This window comes from Orbicella faveolata, unplaced genomic scaffold, assembly GCF_042242905.1.
Source record: "Orbicella faveolata isolate gen_17 unplaced genomic scaffold, um_ofav_v1 contig_13, whole genome shotgun sequence".
Taxonomy (NCBI): Eukaryota; Metazoa; Cnidaria; class Anthozoa; order Scleractinia; family Merulinidae; genus Orbicella; species Orbicella faveolata.
In genome coordinates, this window is record NW_028301540.1 from 16,962,904 (window position 1) to 16,985,722 (window position 22,819).

General features: G+C 36.4%; 3 protein-coding genes across 3 annotated transcripts in view; 1 reads left to right on the forward strand and 2 right to left on the reverse strand.

Moving 5' to 3' along the window:
- On the forward strand, positions 1–19,217 carry LOC110047411 (uncharacterized). Its single transcript, XM_020753158.2, has 10 exons — positions 1–546; positions 3,294–3,382; positions 4,440–4,582; positions 5,769–5,821; positions 7,169–7,330; positions 9,460–9,576; positions 10,941–11,006; positions 12,021–12,201; positions 13,278–13,348; positions 16,212–19,217. Exons 1-10 carry the CDS (start codon positions 421–423, stop codon positions 17,274–17,276), a joined length of 2,073 nt encoding a protein of 690 aa, XP_020608817.1. The 5' UTR covers positions 1–420; the 3' UTR covers positions 17,277–19,217.
- On the reverse strand, positions 9,981–10,934 carry LOC149115357 (uncharacterized). The gene has a single exon (XM_089284877.1). The coding sequence runs from the start codon at positions 10,705–10,707 to the stop codon at positions 10,036–10,038; it is 672 nt and encodes a 223-aa protein (XP_089141003.1). The 5' UTR covers positions 10,708–10,934; the 3' UTR covers positions 9,981–10,035.
- The window catches only part of LOC110047452 (protein FMC1 homolog), a 10,231-nt gene continuing 6,403 nt past the window's right edge, over positions 18,992–22,819 (reverse strand). Inside the window, exon 3 of the mRNA XM_020753206.2 lies at positions 18,992–20,471. Coding sequence (XP_020608865.1) covers positions 20,352–20,471 — 120 coding nt within the window. The 3' untranslated portion in view covers positions 18,992–20,351. The remainder of the gene's footprint in view (positions 20,472–22,819) is intronic.

Consider the following 22,819-nt stretch of genomic DNA (forward strand, 5'->3'; position numbering starts at 1 on the left):
AGTGAAAATGAGAAATTGGGGGGAAAACATTGAACTGAGATAGTAATAATTAACTCCCGCAACAGTGGAATTTCAACTCTGTTCTGCTCTGCTTTCTGCTCTGTTTACGTAAGGGCTGGTGTGGATTTTACTCTGTCCGCTGATTGGCTGTAACGACTTTGGTCTGTAATAATTTATGCAGTCTTAAGGAAATTAATTCTTCGATATCTCGAAATTAACTGTGACTTCTCGGTTTCTGTGCGTTTAAATTTTGATTTGAATAGGCGAAATTAGGGAAAGAAATTGCGTTGTCACCAAGTGTAGTTATCAAACTAAGGCCTGTTTGGAAAAAGAAACGAATACCTGGTCTTACTGAAGGCGGAGGAAACAGATTTGTGAAAAATCAAAGCCGAATATGTAATGAGGGATAATTCATGAGTCATGGCGGATTGGGTTGAATTTTTCGCGAGACAAACACCTCCTGGAAACTTGAAAGAAGTCAGAGCTACTGTTAGTGAATTTGCAGGAACTCAACGGGCAGCTGGAAGAGACATTGTCTTTGTGACGGTGAGTTGTCAATCCGTATCTACTACAGGCATTTCTTGCAGGAATCAGTCAGTCCGGAAATCTATGCACATACGCTCCTTAATCTTGCCATTACGATTAAAACATGCAAGGAACAGTATATATTATGGCTAAATGAGGCAGCAGAAATGCAAAGTAAATCGAAAAAAACATATACGCTTAGTTTATGGTTGTCAAATTGTGGAATTGATGGTTTAAATGGAGTTATTGGTTTGCTAAAAACTACACAACCAAAACTTCGTATGTGACGAGTGAAGCGTGGAAGCGTAAAACAACGACCGTTTCACTTTCAATTTAAACGTGTTGTAGTTATCAGAACCTAAGTGAATTTATCTCAGGTTATGTTCAGTTTTCGTAGATGCCTTGGCACCATCGATTATGAGAAAGTTACTGAGTTTAATATATGTGTGTACGACAGCGTGACCATGTTTAGATTTAATCCTTTAAAGATTAAAGGTAAATTTGCATCCCACTTTCGTTCCACTTGTGCGAGTACTACTGTCGAAAGGGCGTTTGTTCTCTCATCCGAGACCATTAAGTTTCATTGTAATGAAAATGTGATATTTGCATAATATTTCGTCTTTCAATCACGCCTTCCCTACTTTTCTCAGTAACTGTATTGTCGTAAAGCACTAGCTAAGAACATCGCATGGCCACGAACCCAGCTTTAAGCTTATATGCTAAGAGCAGTGAGCAGAAGTAGAATAAAACAGAGAATGTAATAATCTTCTGCTCAAGTGAACTAATTATTCAGAATTGTTTGATTTGTGCTCACCTGAATATTTAATAAATGCCGAAAATAGTTTTAAAGAGTGGGACCTTGAAGCTCCAAATCTTGCTTAAATGACATTTGTGAAAAGAACTTCAGGTATCTTTGATATTTACACCACATGTCATTCAGGACACAAACTAAAAATTATATACAAAAAATATATCGAAAAGTTCTTTTGACCAAAGTGAATCAATTTGAGCTTTAATTTGCTGTGAAGTTGACATTTGTTAGTCAACCATATCCTGTGTCATCAAGTTTTGTGTAACTCTACTTAACAGTCCTGTGTGGCAGTCAGCTAATGTATGTTGGTGCTTATAAACAAAGTTAAGTTATATTAAACAATTGTCAAATACTTGTGAAATGTTCATGGCTAGTCTGATGCGGTGTTTCGTCTCGGCCAAGAGACTGTTCAGAGACCTTACATTTCATAAGTTAAACTATGCAGTAAAATTAAATTTGTGAGATGGTAGCTTTTGAAGTCTTTGAATAGCACCAGTTGATGGTAGTCCAGGAGAAACTACACACCCAGGAGGTGGGTTAAACTGTTGTAGTAACATGGGACTGTGAAGGAGTTTTGGGGCAAGATGAATAAACAGATGTCAGAAACTACCAACAAAAGTAAGAACAAGATGTGTGGAACATGACCCAGTGGTATTATGATCACTGCAAAGCATGTCAACAGAGATGGAAATCCTTTAATCTGTTGATGAAGTCAAATTTTCTGTTTTGGTGAAGGGCACCATGAAAAATATGTTGCCAGAAGGTAGCTTGGATACACGATGTTAAAAGAGTGGAAAATCTACACACTACATAAAATTTGTGTTGTGCCTTATCTAAGTCAATTAAAAATTTAAAAGTTTCTGTTTTAAAAGTTGTCAGGGTATTGCAGGGGTGGAATTGTTTGGGAAGGTTGCTCCATTCCTTTCGAGCACTTTATTGGAATGTGGATTGGCTCAAAGCTGTTTTGATTCTCAGGAGATGAAGTTTCTAATGGTCTCTCAGGGCTTCACCATGGAGTTTAGATCTTAGTAAAAAATATCCTTACAGTTGCCTTGGACAATTGTGATTGCAACTGTTTGGTTATAACAATAACGTACTTACTTTATCTTCTTCCCCTGTAGGACATAGTTATTTGCTTGCTAAACCCCTATAACCCCTCCTGGGACATAGGCCACCTACAAGAGTCCTCCAGATGTCTCTGTCTTGGGCTTTCATCTTGAGCTGACTCATGTCAGCCCCAATCTTCTGATGTCTGAGTGATTCCAGTTCCCAATGGCATGAAGCTGTGGGACAAAAGGCAACAACATTCCCTCTCCATTTATCTCTATTTTGTGCAGCATGTTGTGCTAGCCCCAATGTCAGTTTTACCTCACTGAGCTTAGTCATTCACAGTTTGGCACCAGGTGGTTTTTGGCCAAGCAGGTTTCCTTTGCCAGGTGGTAGGGGACTTAAGATTTGAGTACGACTACGAGAACGACTTTTCAGTTCTAGTTTTCAGGCTTCACATTATCACAACACATACCCATTTCATCCCATGAGCTACCCTCTCGGCCTAAAACCAACATGAAAAACTAGGGCTCTGGAAACATCACTGATTTGAAAATTGAAAATCGTACTCGTGCTCAATCTCGTACTCGTAGTCCAATCTAAAGCTCCCTATTGTCCATCACAAGGAAACTTTAAGAATATGAAACTGATCCATTTTAAGAATGTGGCTGAGCCATTGGATTTGACTTCCATGACAACACTCTGGCAACCAGTTTTTTTTGTTTTTAGGTCCCTATTTGAGATCTTAATTTATCAGATGTGGCAGAATAATATATTTTAACAATTATTAGGGTATTCTTTCTGCCTTTGGAATTTGTGAGCTATAAGGAGATTTGCTCATCTGCTTCCAAATATATCTAGAAAGTGAGTCAATATAAAAATTAATTAATGTACCAATTCTGTTTTATAGTCTGGAGGCACCCGTGTTCCACTGGAGGAAAATGCTGTTCGTTTCATTGACAATTTCAGCATTGGAACAAGAGGATCTGCTTCAGCTGAGTATCCTGCTAAAGATGCTACACAGAAAGAATGAATCTTAATAATTCTATGCACAAACAAGTTTTTAAATAGATGTTCTTCAGGGATCAGAAGGTTGAGGGTTAGAGATTAGTCCAGGAGGACAGATCTCCCCTAGCACTTTCAATCTTTCCCACTTAAAAAAAATGTAGAGAATTTAACATAACTGTTAAGAGATCTGAATAGTGTCTAGGACCGCGTGTTATTTATACTTGAAATCCAAAAGTTAGCAATATAAGACCAATCAGAGAAAGTAACACTGGTCTCTTTAGAGCTAGGTCATCACTATGGATCTTCCTTGCAAAAATCATGGGCACTTCTTGAGTGGAGATGGGAGATAAGCATGTGAGGAGTGATTCATTGATATGCAGAGTAGGCTACATAAGCATGTTAACTTGTTAGCAGGTTACAAGGTCACTTAGGTTCAAGAAGTAACCTTCACACAAGCAATCCTAACTTTTGAAATTCCAGTCAAGGGATTCTTTTATTTGGACATCCTTTTTGAAGCATTCACATTTTGTAATTAAAAATGTAGTCAGTCCTAACTGAAAGGTCAGTGCTGGAAATAAGAGTTTGTCATCAGACGTTGCCTGAGCAGATACATGTATGTGAAATTGTTGGATTAATTTAACATTATGATTGCATATCATGACTGTATGCCAATTAAAATCACTAAGCTTTTAAGTCATAAAGGTCTTGTTTGCAGACTATGCTGTGATAAAAAGAGAAAGTTTAGTCCTGAAAAGTGTCATTATTTTGTGGTTATCCATTGTTTAGGAACTTTGAGCAAAATCTGCAGGCTTATTGTGGTCTCAGCTCATACTATCTAATCAGAAGCCAAGAAAAGTCATCTTTGACTTCTAATTGGATAGTCTGCATGGACGAAATAATGTGAATGAATTAAACACAGTTACACTTTTGAGCTCCTCAGCATAGTAAGTTAAGAAAAACAACTGTAGCAATTATTGAAGGTTTATTTGGTAATTACGTCTGTGGTTTCTCTATATAGCATTTCATTCCTTAAATTTTGTTTCCCAAGATATTTTCTTCAGCAGGGCTATGCAGTGATATTTCTACACAGGCAAGGGTCTTTATGTCCCTTCACTCGCCATGTTCCTTCTCAAGATGTTATGGAACTGTTGCAAGTCAAGAACTTGCCTGATGGATCAAGCCAGATTGAAGGTAGTTAGTAATCATGGTTTCTGAAAACAGAAATAAGGATTTATACATGTCAAGTAGTATTAAATGGGAAACACTTCATTCCTAGTTAATGTGCAAATGTAAGGGTAATAGGCTGCTGTGTGATGTAGAGACACTCTTAAAAATTCTAATGCATCAAACTTTGTTATACTTTGAATATATAGCCAAATATAATTTGTTGTTCCAGAAAAAATCCATACCCCTCCCATGGGGGGATTTTTGATTTGACTTTTGATTCCCCCTTCCCCTTGGAATTTCCAATAACCCCTCCTTAGGGTAAGTATGGATATTTTCTGGAACCATACAATTTTTATCAGAAAGACTCCAACATAAATTTAATAAAAACGCAAGAAATATCATATTGTGCATTTCCAGAAAATATCCATACCCACCCCAAGGAAGGTTAACGGAAATTCCAAGGGGAAATAGGGTTTCAAAAGCCCAATTTTTTAAGGGAAGTATGACACTAAAATGGAATTTCTGGAGGGGCAGGGTGGGGGGGGGGGGTTCAAGCTAAAAAAACTTCTGTGGGAGGGGTATGGATATTTTCTGGAACAACACATTAGCAGCAAGAGGGCCACAGCTTTTTTGAGTTCTCCCAAACTTTCACGAGTGTTTCTATAACTTGATAGAAACACGGAGAACATGTTTTCTATTTCTTTTAGAAAACACCGTGACGAAAAAAAGGAAAACAACTGGTTAACTTTGATTATCAAAATGCAAATTCTCTTTGCTCATACCATCATTACGTTGACAGCTCATGCTAGTTCTGTGTTTCTATTGAGTTATAGAAACACGATTTTTAACCAATCAGCGTGTGTATTTTCTTAGGACTGTTTTCTAAAGGGAAATAGCATCTTGTTCTTAATTTTGGGGTGGTATCATAGTTGCTTATATTAACTTGGTTGTGTATCTACTTTTTTTTTATCCTGTTAGTGTTTGTAGGAAAAACATTTAATATGTATTCTTACTGATATTTATATTCTATATTTTTAATATGTTCTATATTCTTTAAACAATAATTTTTGTACTAATTTTCTCTTAAGCATTTATGAGCCTCTACATCAGATATGGAGGGCAACCTAATGCCACTTTATTAAATTGATTGATTGATTGATTGATTGATTGATTGATTGATTGATAGATAGATATCCTTTATTATTACTAGTTAACCCTTGTAAAGTACCAAAACTAACACAAGTACTCAAGATGCATAGGCAGGTATGCAAAACTGTGATTGATTTTTGGTATAATTTGCGCTGCATTAAAGCTATATTTCAAGCTCTGATAGATTCAGTGTGCAAAGAAAATGGTGTCCAGTAGCCCAAGGCTGGTGGATTTTGCATGGGGGCTAGAGGATTGTGTCCTTTATTAGCCTGACAGGCTAGTGAAGTTTCTTGGGAATATTTTTGAGGAAATTCAAATTGTAGTTCTAAGGACTGTAACAAGGCTTGAAAAAAAAACTTCTAGCTTGCCCCTTGGACAAGCAGTTCTCAAATCTTGCTTGCCCTGAAATTCAAATTGTAGTTGTAAGCACTGAAAATTCAAATTTTAGTTCTAAGCACTGTAACAAGGCTTGAGGATTGTGTCCTTTATTAGCCTGACAGGCCAGTGAAGTTTCTTGGGAATATTTTTGAGGAAATTCAAATTGTAGTTCTAAGGACTGTAACAAGGCTTAAAAAAAAAACTTAAATTCTAGCTTGCCCCTTGGACAAGCAGTCCTCAAATCTTGCTTGCCCTGGGCAAATATTTTTTGGTTTACATTTTTTTATTTAGTAGGCAGACAACTTGCCTGGTCCCTTGCCCAGGGGAAGTGAGTGTGAAAAGTTACTTGCCCATCGAGAAAATCAACACATGCTTTTCCTTGACAACCAGATGTCAATTTTTTGAGCGCCGAGTAAGAGTTGAAATTTTGTTGGGGCTAGTGAGATTGACTTTGAGGTTGGTGCATCATAGTCACATCTTGCCTGTAGAGGTCAAAAATTGGTTTTCTTTGTACCCTGAATTATGAACATTTTGCTCACTGATCTAAGATTGAATAAATGAAAGATCATTTATTTGAACTATGGAGAAAGATATGAAGACATCAATGATCTTTGCAGTTATGTACACAAACTGTGAAATTAAAGCCTGAAAAAAATTTAGGCTTGAACGGGATTCAAATTCCTTGAGCGAGTTCATAATATATATGATCTTTCATATATGCACTTGCATTCTTTACCATCTACAGGTATATTATGAACTCACAATGTGACCAGCTCTCAGTTGACTTGATAGCTCAGTTGGTAAGCACTGCAACGGTATGGCAGAGGTCATTGGTTCAAGTTCCTGTTCAAGCCTGAATTTTTTTCAGGCTTTTAATTTCACAGCTGCAGAAGTTGTGTGTATAACTGTGATGATCACTGATCTCTTCAGTGATTTTTTTGTTGGGATTTATTGATTATATTATTACTGTTTATTAAACTTGCATATCTAGACCTTAAAGCAGCATTCTCCCACCCACAATAGCCTTGTCCTTTGTAAACTGAAGTTGTATAATAGTTGTATGTTGGTGCTTGTTCTTGTCAGGTACAACTTGCTGGGACATTACTTATGATTGAGTTTAGTACTCTGACTGAGTACTTGTTCCTTCTGAGGGGTGTGGCAGAGTCTCTTGCACCTCATGGACCCACAGTCATGTTGTACTTGGCAGCTGCTGTCTCTGATTTCTACATTCCTCCTCAAGATTTGGTAGGCCACATGCAGTTTAATTCTTTGTGGAATTTAGATATAATTTGAAGTATGTGCTGTACTATATCTCCAGAGTAGCAACAGAATTTTTAAATGCCCAACGAAACAGGCTGGTCTGGAAAGTAAATTTTATGAAAGATGGTAGACTAGTTAATGTTGTAAATCAGTAACGTCTGTAAATACACCCAAACAAACATTTAACATAACCACAAAGTTAAACATGAAGTCTGCATATGAGCCAAGTGGTCTATCAGGCTTGCCCTTATCTCCAGTTTCAGTAACGTGAGGGGATGAGGAGTATTTCTAGTCTTCCCAGATGAGATGCTAGGCCAGATGTCGCAGAATTACACCCCAGCATTGAATTGGCCAGTACCTATTTATACACGTGGGTGGAGAGAGGCACTGTGAGAATAAAGTATCTTGCCCAAGAGCAGTTAACACAGTGTTTCCAGGCAGGCCATGAACCCTGTCCAGTCGATCTGGAATTGATATTATTTCAATGATATTATGTCTTGTCAATATTTCAAGGATATTGTCTTGCGATATTATGCATGGGGGAACCAAGTAAACATTGTTCAAGTTGTGCTATGTCATAGTGAAATCAGGCCATTCTCTAGAAATTTAAAAGCTTTTTTGAATGTTTGTTTTGTAATATACGAATATATTATCTCTAGTTTCCCAGAAATATTTTGAGTATTCTGGGTGATGTGTTTCAATTTCCGGCAATTTTTGCTACAGGTTCCCTGGCAACAGTTTTTATTAGAGTTGTCAACCGTGTTCCTTATAACTGTTACAGGAAGTTATAATGAAAAACCTGGTGACGCATACTATTTCTTTTAAAAGCAAGAGCTAGCTTCAACGGCTAAGAATCAAACAAAAGTCACTGTCTTTTTTTCAAAGCCAAACCCTCTCTCTTTTCATACCTGGCTGATAATCATTATCATTTCATATTAGTGTTTGAATATTAATTTAACCCCTTTGTGTGCAGAATATTATCCAACTCTGAAATTCTTTAAACCTCACTCATCATTTTTTATGTATAATTTTAGGTTTACATTGAAAGTCAGAAAACCGTGAACGCCTAAAATATGTCTGGAATGTCTGTTATGTTATAACCAATCATGAGCGAGATCTTCAACCACAGAAACCACAGAAAGTGGATGTATTCCATCTGTCAGGGGATCAGTCATGGAACTGTAAATGTAGCTTGTGGTTTTTGTTCCAAGATACACCCTCCATCTCTATATATTACTGAAAGTCAAGAACCACATCCAGTACGTTGTCTGAGGGATTTTGGAAAACAAGAATCCCACTGATGTGTACAGTTACTCAAGCAAAGCGACGGTTAATTTGGCGTGGCTATAAATAGGAGTGGATAAATTTTTAAAATTTTGGTGGTTTTGCTAACCTTAGAATCATCTTTGGTTAAACTACCGGTAGCTACTCTTTATTTTCACAAATAATTACAATTCCTTAGGCCCAATGATTTGGTGATCTAAAGACCCTGAAAAGAATGACAATGATAAATTCAAATGTTTGCTAATTTTGGAATTAGCTGTGGCTAACAGTAAACACCTCAATTTTCTCCTGCTCCTTCCCAAATAAATTGCATTTGATTAACTTATTACAGAAATATAATGAGGACTTCCACTTTCATCAATATTGCTCGTCACTTTTCGCCATTATCAAAATAAAGAAATGAAATAATGAAAGCACTGATTTGGATCATTCGCGCTTGAGTGATTCAATGGTTGCCAGTTGTGTCGGCCCGGCACATTGTATTGGTTTGTGAAAAAAGTTTTTTTCACATCTATATCCCAAACCCTCTTTTCTAGTGTTTATAATACATAGCCTGTAACAGGAATGATCTAATTTCTTGTTTAACCAGAATAGAGGTTTTCTTTTGAGACCTTTTAAAACAAAACAAATTGTGTTCCGTGCATGGAAACTCATCTGTTTTCTGTGGTTTCTGTGGTTGAAGATCTCGCTCGTGATTGGCTACAAGAAACATTCCCAACATATTTTAGGTGTTCATGGTTTTCTGACTTTAACTGTAAAATAACCTTTTGTTTTCTACCCTTTTGTTCCCTTTAAATGCTGACTGTGTTTTTCTTTACAATATTGTACAGCCGAAACACAAAATTCAATCAAATGCTCCACTGCAGCTTCACTTGGTACAGTGCCCCAAAATGATGGCTCCTTTAGTGAAAGAATGGATACCACAAGCATTTACTGTTTCATTTAAGGTGCAGAAACATTTTTCAAAAACTCTTCTTGTATATTTTAACATATTATTTGAAAGATTAATTATAATAATAATAATAATAATAATAATAATAATAATAATAATAATAAAGTAAGTGACAAAAACTAGAGCTAAGCTTTACAAAATGCTATAATATTTACATAATTTGATGTCTGTTAAACCTGTAAAACATGTTTCCGTATCTAATCATGATATCATGGTTACTACAACTAATACTAATACTACTATTATCATGATAACATTAATTAACATATTCCATACAAATTGGTATATACAAGGTAAAAGTAAGTAAAAGAAATAAACTATTAAAACCTATTTCAACAGTGTTTACATAATGGCTCCCTCCTGGGTTTCAACGTCAATATCGGTATATTATCAGTATATTACAAGGTAAAAGTAAATAAAAGAAATAAACTATTAAAACCTATTTCAACAGTGTTTACATAATGGCTCCCTCCTGGGTTTCAACGTCAATATCAATGTTCTTAAAGTCACAAAAGGCTTTCCTTCTAGCTCTTGAACCTCTTCGGTAGATTAGTGCGGATCTTAGTAAAGCGAAGGATGTCCTTGCTCTTATCCAGGAGATTGTTTTAGCATAATGTTCTCCTTTCTTGATGGAGATTAGCTGCGCCAGTCTGGAATGGTATTGCAAGCACTCGTTTCCCATGCCGCCTGTTGATGTGAAAATAAGGGGTGTAAAAGTTCCTTGTTTGATATCCAAAACCCTCCTCGTGTAAAGGCGCTTCTTCTCGTTCTCATGGTTGCAGTATATCTGTTGGAGCTCTAGGTCCCTATACGAATCAGCATTAGGGTGACAAACCCTCACGTCAAAGAATGCTGATCGTTGGCTCTCCCAGAACCCGCGCGCATGAATATCTAATCTCGCATCTGGAGCTCGATTAGAACCTCTTCCCAGCTGATCACCCGAGATGTGATAATAATAAAGTAATAATGTGATAATAATAAAGTAATATAATAATAATAATAATAATAATAATAATAATAATAATAATAATAATAATAAAAATTCAATTTTTTTCAGGTCAGTTCTGGATTTAGACTTGAGAATCTTACAACTGAACAAATAGCCGAAAGAGAAAAACCATGTCATACATCCAAGTACCTTTGAATCATGCAGTATTTTTGATTGGCTGACTTAGTCAATAGTATGTTACTTTAAGAGGTCTCACTTGGGCATTACAAATTATAAACAAGAACAGTTTTTTCATCACTTATCCTATGTTGAAAACTCTATCATTAAAAATGTACAGCTAAATTAGTTCTTGTCATGTGGGAGCCACCTAAAACTAATGAATTAAAATGAACTCCTTTGTTTATTTATAGTTGGAGACAGATATGAACATAATCTCCAAGAAAGCAAGACAAGCTTTAGCCAAGTACTCACATCAGGTAAGTACTAAAACGTTCTTATCTGACTATTTTGTTCAAATTTAGTGGGTAAGACCAAGTCTATTCCAAAGGAAGCATCTTAAAAAGCCAGTTCCTTCCTTGTTAATTTCCTCACTTATTCTTGATTGGATGAATTTCCCCAGCAAATACAGGCTTTCTACAGCTAGAGCACGGCATTGGAAAAGTCACTGCCTATTGACAATCCTCGGCCTGGTTCTTACAAATAGTGTACATTTTCTCTTCTTTTTATTCTAAAATTTTGGTTGTGAAATACATGTAGTATGCTTGGTCTGGTGTACATACAATGTAAGGGTTTCATGGGTCTAGTGACCTACCAGTTAGTGGTTTTGATCTGACATCATCAGAAGTCTGAAATCTAAATCTATTCTTTTCAGATCTAATCATGAAGTAAAAACAAATAGCAATTTATATAACCATTTTTGTACTGAACAGTTGCCATATTGGTGCCCCTAAGAAGTACACCAATGCAGTGAATGCTTAAAAGTGCTGTTGTTCTATCCATGGCCCATTCTCTCTTTGAGATGTGCAAGCATTGAATCACGGTAGTTGTATTCATCATCTTTTTCTGGATATTTGTTTTAATGAATACAACCTCCATGATTCTCATTAGGCACATCTCATAGAGAGAATTGGCCATTGTTTGAGTTGTTCAGCTATTTGGGCAGAGCATTTCTTTCATGCCTGGGGTATAGCCATACCATTTTTTTGCTTGGGTTGATTTGTTGAGGGTTTTTGATGGCATGGATTATGTAACTACGAATTTTACCACTTGAAAGTAACAAAATGGCAGAACAGTGATCTCTAATGCTTGTTTGTCTTGGCCAGATTTTTTACCCCTAACTGCTTTAAAATAATCAGAAAAAGTGTTTGGAAGGCTAGAAATGTAGTGCTTGTATGTGGCTGAGGCCAAGAGTGTCTGCTCATGGAAGGTGTCTGCCTACAGGAAACAGTATAAGTTGTGTAACTGATGCAGATGCCTGGTTATACATATAGGTAGTGGTATCCAACATCCTACAAACTCGTAAGAAGACTGTTGTTATGATCACACCATCTCAAGAGACAGCCATATGGATGTCAGATTCCGAGCTGGAGGCTGGGCGTGAAATTGAGGAAAAGATTGTTGCTGATCTTAAAAAAATGCATCAACAGTTTATAGCTACCTCAGTGATGCAAGGTACCTAAATTGGTTTTATATCATTCAGCACATTGTCACAGTATAAAGCAGTGTAATTCTGTTGTAACTTTGACGATGCACAGTAAATCATATGCTACAAATATCACACCTTTGTGTTGTTGTTTCTTGTGTTGTACATTTGGTGTTTGATCCACTATGCTCGTACATTCATTTTAGGTTTAAATACGAAAATTTTCAATGAGTTGAACCCAGTTTAACACAACTCAAAGAAGTGCAGTATTTAAATCAAAGAATTACAGTGGGTTATATAATAGAACTTTTGAGCTTGAGCAGTTTGTTTTCATTGCTGACCATGTGATATTCCCTGGCCTAGAGAATTGTTCATTTATCCATCTAAAAATTATTCATTCATATGCACGTGACTATTTGAAATTTGAAAGCAAGAATTCTCAAGAGTATCATTACATAGTCTTATGTATGCAGACTTGCTTGGAAGTTCAAGTATTGTTTTTTTAAGAAAAAAAAAAAGGAAAAAAAATCTAGCTGATCATGAGCTATACTATTTAGCATTCCAAGGGTATAAAATTTTATACCAGACTTTGTTTTCATATAAGTAGAGGTGTTTGTTATTGACACCTGTCTAGTAGTCACTCTTGAGAAATGTTAAAACATGAGAAGAATAGGATCATGCGTATTAAAGGCATCTGCGGTCGAGTGTCGATTGATACCTTTGATCAATACTTGATCAACACTCCATCGATGCCTTGGTTGACACTCGATCAACATATCAGTGTATATTATAGGCAAGGAAGCCCAGAGAAGCCAACTAAGTTGACTAATTGATTGATGCATATGAGTCGTTCGACACTCGGCAGACTATTGACCGACTGTTGATCAAGTGTCAATAGAGTGTCAACCAAGTGTTGATTGGGATGTCAATTGAGTATAGATTGAGATGTCCATCAAGGGTATTGATTGAGAGTATTGATCGCAGATGACTTAAGTACACATGATCCAAAGAAGATACCCCTGAGAGGCCTTTTTCACATTCTGGCATGAATTTAAAACTGAAAGTCACTGTAACCATAATGAGACACCTTCTGTTACTGATTTAGGAAACACAAGGTCTGTCATTGTTTCGGATCAACTTTGTCAAAATACCAACCAGATTCAGTCCAGTGTTCAAGTAAGTATATGGCGAGTGCTGACATGATGCTTCTGTAGGGTTTACTAGGAGAGCAATATAGAAATTCATAAAAAAGCGTAGATGCTTATGGGTCTCTACTGTAGAACAAGGTATTCTGCATTGTTATTCCAAAAAAAAAATTATAATAAAACACAATTAAGCAATTGTTGCCAGCTCTCCCACTAATAGGTTATTTAGACTTCGTGACTTATAACTAAAGGCTTTCGTGCAAAAAGGGCGTATATAGCTTTTTGGCTGATTTTTATTTTTTGCAGGATTGAGCTAATTTTTGGCAGACTGACTTGTTTTGATGTGAAAAGCATCGTTGCATAATTGTTTTTGTTGATTTGCGCGTCATTTTCGAGAAATAACGTATGCAAAAAAACTCAGTTTTCCAAGGGTATCTTTTGGAGATCTTTTGTTGAACAAAAAAAAAGAAACCTTTTGTTTTGCTAAACCACGAAGTCACCGAAGCATGGCATTTGCCGCTAGTTTTATTATTCATAATAATTGGGCTATTCTCTTACTGTTGCTTTGGTAACGCAAGTGAATAAGGCACTAAACAGGCCGGATTCGAGTTTGTTTTGTCGTGACACCGGTTTGATATGGGGTCGGTCGATTTTTTTTCCAGTCTATTTCTCCACTTCTTTCAAAAATAAAAACATCTATTTAAAAAAAAAACGTGCTGTCGAAGCTGCTGAAAGTAACCGTTTAAGTTCGCGTTGTGTCGAAATCCACCTTCGAAGGATTCACTTCAAAAGATGCCACTCGGAAGACTGAGTTTTTTGCATACGTTATTTCTCGAAAACAAAGCACAAACCAACAAAAACAATTACACAACGATGCTTTTCATGTCAAAGCAAGTCAGTCTGCCAAAAATCAGTTCGATCTTGCAAAAAATAAAAATCAGCCCAAAATGCTATATACGCCCCTTTTGCACGTAAACCTTCAACTACACTAACTCCAGCTATTTAACAAGACACTTAATTACTGGTCCCTTGCAAAACAGTTAATTTTGTTTTAATTCCTGAGAATCTCAATGTTTGTCTTGACATTTGTTGGAAAATAAAACCGTTTCTCTCGGAACCATTAATTAAGTGTATATTGTAGCATGAACTCACAGTTACTCAAACCCCTGATAACTTGAATCTTGCACTACGTCAATAAAGGTCATCTTCTTTGTAAATTTATCCTCAATAACTTGAACTTAATTTGACAAAGTCTAACAAGTCAAAGCTATCCCAAATCATTGAGATAAGTAGATTGGCCTTAAGAGTATGAAGGACTATCAACAAACTCTTTCTGTAAAGAATAGTAACTCATTGCAACTACTGCTGTAACCCACCATAGCATCTTCTGCTGTTATGGTTTGTTTGTTTTGTAGGGGAATCTTTGCTGGCTGCATTGTTTACATTTTTCCCCTGAATTAACATACAAATTTGCACAGAGAAGCTGAAGGTTTCGGAACTTTGGGTGTAATATTCAAAGGGAAATTGGCTTTCAAACACTGCAACATTTCTGGGTGGCAAAAGTGTTGATGAGTTCATAGATCCTTTGTAAAATTTTGATTTTTTAAACCTGTATACACAAAAAGTATTCACTTCATCAGACTCAAATTCCTTGGGACAATTAATTGAGGTATGCCCTGTCAATATTCAGAACTGAAGTTTTTGTGGCTTGTGTAGAAACTGTATCGCGTATGCTAATGAGGCAGACACTGTAAACAAAGATTGTTCTATTCCGTTCAGATCTGTTATGATCTGCCATACTGGCAAAGTTTTCTTTCTCTAAATCAAAATCTTGCCCTGTGGGTAACAATTAAGCAATTTTCACCCTCTCTCCCACTAACCATAGGTTACTTTGACTTCTCTTTACCTTATTACTTTACACTTACCTCCAAATATATAACAAAATACTTAACTGCTGTTCCCTTGGGGGAAGCACTTAGCTTTGTCTTCTCTCAGGGCCAGTGATGAAGTGTATATTATTTTGTAACACACAAGTTGCAAGGGAGTGTTTTCTCTATTTCTCTTGAAAGTGTTCTCAAATAGAGTAGATTACATGCCTTTGGCTTCTTTGAAATGCTTTGTGGTTGAAGTTAATGAAATAGAATATATGAAATTGATAGATTTGAACTGTGAAATAAAGATTTCATTAGAAGAAAGACCATCATGGTGAAATACAGAACTTAGGTAGTTGTGATAAGGGCTGGAATATATTTTTCAGGTTTTGTCACAGCTACGTAAGTTGTGTACATGTAGTTCACTGTGATTGTCTTTCTTCTAATCAAAATAAAGTCAATCTTTGAAAAAAAACAAGACAGGGCTGTTCTTTGTTTTATAGCCCAAAAACACATTTTGAATCAATCAGAGTGCACACAAAATTCTGTTTATTTTATAAGCTCTGAGAATACAAAGATCACAGCTACATCATTTTTCACCCATGCATGGGTGAAAGCGCCCTTACCCATGGCTAGCACACATGCCAACAGCTAAATCTAAATTGTTACATAATTGTTGCCCGCTTTTGCATTAACCATAGGTTACTTTGACTTCTCCTTACCTTATTACTTTACACTGAACTCCAGCTATATAACAAAACACTTACTTACTGGTCCCTTGGGAAACAGATAGTTATTTGTTTTCCCTTGAATCTTGAGCTTTTTCTCTAGACTTCCTATCAGGAAACATTGAGATCCTCCAGAAAACAAAACTGTTTCCCTCTGGACCAGTAATTAATTAATAAGATTAAGTAATAAGATTTAAATAAGGTTTACATTTTTTTTTTTAGCTTAAGTGTATTATATATCAGGTAGCATATTGATTTGCTTCCATATTTAATTGAGAGTTTTCTTGGCACACAGATGGGGCACTTTATTACCAGCCAGATACAAGCTCTTCCAGCTTCTCAAACTGGAGAGGGTGTCATTTCAGGGTTCTCCACTTACACCATTCCAGCTGCTTCACTTGGCCTCCCTCCATCAGTAGTGCCACATATCCAGGTGGGAAAGAGTGATGAGCCATCTCCATCACAAGAGATGAGCCAAAGCACTGTGTCAGAGAGCTCAGAGTCCCCAAATTCTTCTGCACAGATTTTTGGCACCTTGTCAGATACTTGTTTAACAACAGATATGAAAGCTTTCATCGAGTCCTTCAGAGCAAGACGGATTGCTCTGGGATACACCCAGGAAGATGTGGGTAATGAGCTGTCACACAGCAATGGACATTCCTCTTACAGCCAGTCATTTATATCTCGATTTGAGTCAAAAAATCTTGGGCTTAAGGCAGCAGAGAAAATGAAGCCAGTTTTGCAAGCATGGATTGAACAGAAAGAACAAGAGTGCGCCAAAGGATTACGAATGTGCAAAAAACGTAAAAGAAGAACTTCCTTCTCAAATGAAACTCTTCAGTATTTAATTCACACTTTTGAGCAGAATCCAAAGCCTACCACTGCAGAAATTAATGAACTTTCTACAAAATTAGGACTTGAACCCGTCACTGTGAGAGTTTGGTTCTGTAACCGAAAACAAATGATGAAACGAATGGCATCTGGAAAGAGCCGCCAAAACATCTCATTAAAGGCAGAACTTGATGCCAAGAAACAGGAGGATCCAAGTGAAGAAAAAGAGCCAGCTAAGCTGGATTTTACCAACATGCCAGTTGGTCAGTTCTCATTCACAGAAGATCGTGTGAAAGCCCTTGTTTGTTTAACATCAGAGGGAAGTCCAGTGAAAAGTTCACGCCCTGCAGTAGCCACTGCTGCTGTAAGCTTTGCCCAGGTGCATGATGATAGCATTGTTCACTCAGTCCCTCAAGGTCAAAACAGGCCACAAGAAAACACACAGCTTGTTGAGCCTGGATTGATGAGAAATGGAGTAGCTACTTATGAGGCAGTATCCAATGTACCATTGACTGAATCACAGAGTTGAATAAGAGGCTCAATATACGCTTGAATCTCAACAGAGTGGAACCTGTGCATGGAGCTGCTCTATTCATTGTTGAAAATGCTGCTGGATAACAAATTTTCCACTGTCTTTGATTCATAACAAATATGTCACCTAAAGTTTTACATGCCTGTTTATGCATCTGTAGTTAATAAATCAACTGAGCAATTTAACCTGTTTGGTACAAAAGCTCAACCAAAGTTTAAAAAAATCATACTCCAACCTTGTTCTCAGGGTTTATTCTCCTAAGGTGATCGGTGACACTTGTTGTGAATCTTATAAGAGCAAGAAAATTCAAGTACTACTCTTTCCAGTAGGCCAGAACATCCATGATTTGTTTGCCTCACTACAAGACTGCAATCGCATGTCAAACATGTTATTATGCTTAATACAGTGCAATTGACACAGTGTGTTTGACTTGCGCTTGTGTTAGACAGTACATTAGTCTGTTCAACCTAATGTAAGTATCTCTAATCACATCGAAAGTCAAGCTGTCATGAATTTTTATATGTGAAAGACTTGTGGTCTTGTCACTGGAAACAACTTAGATATAGCAGATGCAATGGTCTACCGGAAGCATAGTGCAATAAGTCAAAAGACCACTTCTGTGTTGCCTTTTGTCTCTGTTTTAATTGGATCCTAGTGCAAGACCTTTTTTGTAAAATGTTAATTTAAGATTTTGCACCTGAACTCCCTTTGAAACAGAGGCAAAGGGAAACTTGACAATGGCCTCTATTTTTCATTGAGGATATACAGTGGAATACAGATTTATCAAATCCTTGATTTTTTTAATCTCCTGATAATGCGAACCCAAAGTAATTTCCCTCCCCTCAAACAATGTAATATGACCCTAGATTTCTCAAGCTACTCAATCTTTCAATCCAATTTTCGTTTCCCATGGAGGTTCAAAAAATCAGGATTCCACTGTATCTTCAAAGTTGAAAAGTAAGGGGTTCATAAGTTCCCTTCAAGAGTTCAACCAGACGTGAGTGGTTTAAGGTATATTAATTTTGCTAACATTGTAATAGATACCAATAGATAGATATGAAACGAAAAACGAGAACTGCAATAATGGTCCCGGAAACATAGCCGTTTTAGATCTTGTAAAGATAATTTTTAGACTAACATGGTCTGAACTCTAAAGAGTTCCTAAGCTTATAAGGTGTAGTGTATTCATTGTTATTGCAGACAGCATTCATTTGCCCCCGTAAAATACGTTTGCAACAGTAATTATAATTTCTACAGCCCAATTCCTTGAGAGGAAAAGTACAAAATTATACAGCAGCAGCAGCAGACTTTGGCAGCTCAACATTAGCATAAACTGCCTCACAGCCATGCTTTGATAGCACAGCTGACAAATCAGAGACATTGTACTGGCTACAAAAAGTAATTGGAATTATTTGTATTTGAAACTAATACAAATTGTAGTTGAAATCTGAACAGAAAGATAAAGATAAGTGCTGGAAGCTTATTTTGATGTTGCCTTAACAGTAGCCTGGGTATATTATAAAACAAAAACTTGTGTGACTTATTTTTTAAACTCTGATCTGTTTGTTACAGTTAGTTGCATATTTTCTGGATGAGATTTGCTCACTAAGGTTTTAGTTAAAGCAACAATATCTTCATATTGAAATTCTATGTCCTTGCCAAGTAATTCATAAAACAGGGACAGCCGAGACTACAAGTATTCTAAGCAAAGATTATAAATATGAATCTTTATTAGCCTTTTTAGGCAAATATTTACCATACAAGGTAAATTTTTACAGCTCTACATTGCTAATAGCTGATTGTTTGAAGTACATTGGTGTCTCGTCCATTTGCCTTCTTAGGCCAATACTGGTGTAATTTGCTTGACAATGCATGGTTTTGCAACTGGCTAGAAGAGCTTACCGTGAAATAAAGCTTTTTAACTCAGCTGATCCAAAATTATCTCAAGTTATTCTTTTTGTTTATCAGAGATGTTTGAAATTTGTTTAAGTAGCTATCTGTATCTTAAGGCGAAGCATAAAATAAAACGGTTGGGTGATGTATCCAACACAAGAGTGTTTCTCATCACAGATCAATCACTTTCTTCAGTAAGAAACGTCAATACGAAACATAAGGCAAAATGATGCCTGTTTTTGTTAAATTAAAATCGTGGTCCTGTTAAACATTATTTAGTCAAGCTACCTGTTTACTTTAAAGTGCCTATGAAATGAAAAATAATTGCTGCTTATTTGACAGTTCTTTCAAAATATATTAGAATGGCATTTTCCTTTTTGGAATATCTTCTTTCTCTTTAGAGTTACTGACATTTTTGTATTATGCAAATTAGGAAAGAAAGAAAGGAGAGAGAATATCTCAGGGAATATTGTGTTCTTCAAACTTGGCACCAGAAATAGAAAATATCACAAAAGAAACAAAATGGCACTTTAATCTATAACCATTTCTGTCCTGCAAACATTAAGCAGCCATCTTGCAGATCTCTTGTCATGAGATGATAGCAATGTAGCAATGAATCATGTGACAACAATGATGTAACAGCAGCTGATGGTGATCTGAGAGTCAAGTCTCTGATCAGATTTTTTGCTCCATTTGAAAGCATGAAACAACAGATTTGTAAATCAGCAATGGGTGACAACATCATAAGTACTTGTTTTCTTTTTAACTCCTTGTGTCAAGTTCCTGTAATCATGGCACCCAATGGTTTCATCTTTGCCTCCCACTCTTCTTTTTATCACTGGCTTTGACCATCAACTGGGTCAGTCACTTGATGATTAGGATGCATTCCTTTGGGATGATCTAGATCAGCATCAAGGATCCAAGACCACTTGGATCATGTTGCATCAAACGAACAGATGAATCCATTTTGGGCAAGGATTTGTGGACTCCTTTAATGTACCACAATCAAAGTGATCTTGAATCATTGATTCTGATCCAGATCATCAAAAAGGAACACACTCTTAAACCTCAGCTATTGGTACAGTAAATTCACCACTTGTTGATAAGCTGCAGTTGAATAACGGCAACAAAACTTATCTTGCATGGAAATTATCCTTGCCCTGCATGAAGCACTTCATGTCATTTTTTACTTGTATCACCTGGAGGTTCTTGGTATTGCTTTGGAAGCTTAAAACCCACTAAGCCAGCCACCTCCTCAACAGGTCTCTCACCGGCACCCTTGTACTTTGCATGAAGCATCTACAAAATTAATTAAATCTCATGGTTTTCTCTTGGATGTAAAATGGATAAATTGAAATACAGACGATCTCGCAGGTGAATAATGGTTGCTACAAATGACTAGTAGTCACTGCTCATTACTGTTCAGTGTTGTGATATATCTGTGCTGGGCCTTATAATAATAACTATGCTAATACACATTACTACACTCTTTAGATTCAAAGACCCTATACTCCGACAGACTACCTAACAAATATATATATATATATATATATATATATATATATATATAACTACAGGTTAAATTAACGAGTAATTATTTCTTCACTGATCTGAAAGACATCTGTACTTCATACATTCTTGTGAATTTAGTTTAATGAATTGAGATCCAGTGCTCACATTGTGCAATGCCAGAAAATATCAATACCCACCCCATAAAAGGTCCATAAATGGGAAGGGGATGGGGGAAGGGGGTCTCAAAACCCAAAAATTTAAAGGAAAGTACATGTATGAGGTTAAACTGGAATTCCAGATGTGTGTTGGAAGGGGGTTGGGGTGGTCAAACCAAAACACTTCCCATAAGGAAGGTATGGAAATTGATTTTAATCCAAACATTAGTGGCTATGTCTTTGAGTATGTCTCCGGAGAGTTTTCTTTCTTAACGGTTGAATGGTTTAATGCCTGTGACAAAACTGTTTACATAGTTGGCGACTTCATCATCGACCTCCTCAAATCTGAAAGCTGCAATTATGCGCATAATTTTCTACTCTCGCTACAGAGCTATTCTTTTATCCCATTAATAGATAAACCTACAAGAGTTTACGGAAATTCTGCTACCTTAATTGATAACATACTTGTAAATAATACAACCAATCTCTTATCCTGTGGTAATATAATTTTAGATATCAGTGATCACTTTTTGCAGTTCTGTGTAATGTCAAATAACCTAATGAAAAGGAGTGTTAACGGATTTAAAAAAGTCCGTGATTTTTTGCACTTTTCGGAAGTTAAATTTTTAGCGGAGGTGTCAAATATTAACTGGAATAAAATAATTTCTCTACCAAATATGAACAACGATAAATTGTTTTCAAAACTTTACAACAAACTCAACAAGGTAGTTAACACCCACGTGCCTTTTAAAATTGTCTCAAAACGCAGAGCAAGACAACTTTCTGAACCATGGATTACCAAGGGTATAAGGAAATCAATCAATATTAAGAACAGCCTATACCATTCTAACGTTAAAGATCAATATAGACTAGATAGAAATAAAATTTCAACTCTAATTAGACTAAGTAAGAAACAATATTTTCATAACTATTTTCAATGGAATATTTTCAGCATGAAGAAGACCTGGGCAGGTATAAGTGAACTCATTAATCGCAGAAGGAAAAAAATGAAAAAAATCCCTGCCTTAAAGGATGAAAGCAGTGGTCGTTTAATCTATGATCAGAAGGAATTACCTTCGATCCTGAACAAACACTTTGCTTCATGTGGAGCAGCTTTAGCTGCTAAGCTACCCCACCCGGAACACCATTTTTCGGAATTTCTTGTTAATAATCCAAAGACCTTTTATTTGGTGAAGTAGAATTGGAGATATCGCTATTACCTTTGAACAAGTCACATGGAGTTTACCCATGCCCTGTTAGTATTTGCACTAATGGAAATAATGAATGCTTCGATCCTTGAGGGAACCTTTCCTAGTAAATTAAAGCTAGCTAAAGTGGTCCCTGTCTTCAAAAGTGGTGAGGATACCGACCCCAATAATTATTGTCCTATATCGCTGCTCTCTATATTCAACAGAATCCTTGAAAGACTAATGTACAAGCGTTTAAAATCGTTCTTTGAGATAAATGGTCTGTTTTATGAGTCACAGTACAGTTTTAGAGAGAAACACCCTACACAGCATGCATTAATTGATATAGTAAATAGGATCCAAAACAACATGGACAAAGGGATGTTCTCTACTGGAGTGTTTATCGATCTGAAAAAGGCGTTTGACACAGTTGATCATGAAATTCTATTAGATAAGTTGTACCGCTATGGAATCAGAGGAATTATACTAGAATGGTTCTCATCCTATCTTAAGGGAAGATCCCAAGTAACCCAAATCGATGGGCATGTCTCACCTAAAGAACTAAATCCTTGTGGTGTCCCCCAGGGATCTGTGTTGGGTCCTCTCTTATTTCTTATTTATATTAATGATATTCCCAAATCTTCTGATAAATTAAATTTCTTTCTTTTTGCAGACGACACCACTATCCTATTTGTTCACAAAAATTTAAAAGTACTTGAACAAGTAGTTAACTCAGAGTTGAGTAAAGTTTCGGAGTGGTTAATTGCAATAAGCTTACTCTAAATATCAAGAA

What these genes read in the sequence shown, in the direction of transcription:
- LOC110047411 (XM_020753158.2), top strand. Translation starts at nt 421, where the DNA reads ATGGCGGATTGGGTTGAATTTTTCGCGAGACAAACACCTCCTGGAAAC. An exon ending in TGGATCAAGCCAGATTGAAG is followed by an intron (nt 4,583 to 5,768) that starts GTAGTTAGTAAT and finishes TATTATTACTAG; the next exon opens with TTAACCCTTGTAAAGTACCA. An exon ending in CATTTACTGTTTCATTTAAG is followed by an intron (nt 9,577 to 10,940) that starts GTGCAGAAACAT and finishes GTTTATTTATAG; the next exon opens with TTGGAGACAGATATGAACAT.
- LOC149115357 (XM_089284877.1), bottom strand. Translation starts at nt 10,707, where the DNA reads ATGACATGGTTTTTCTCTTTCGGCTATTTGTTCAGTTGTAAGATTCTC.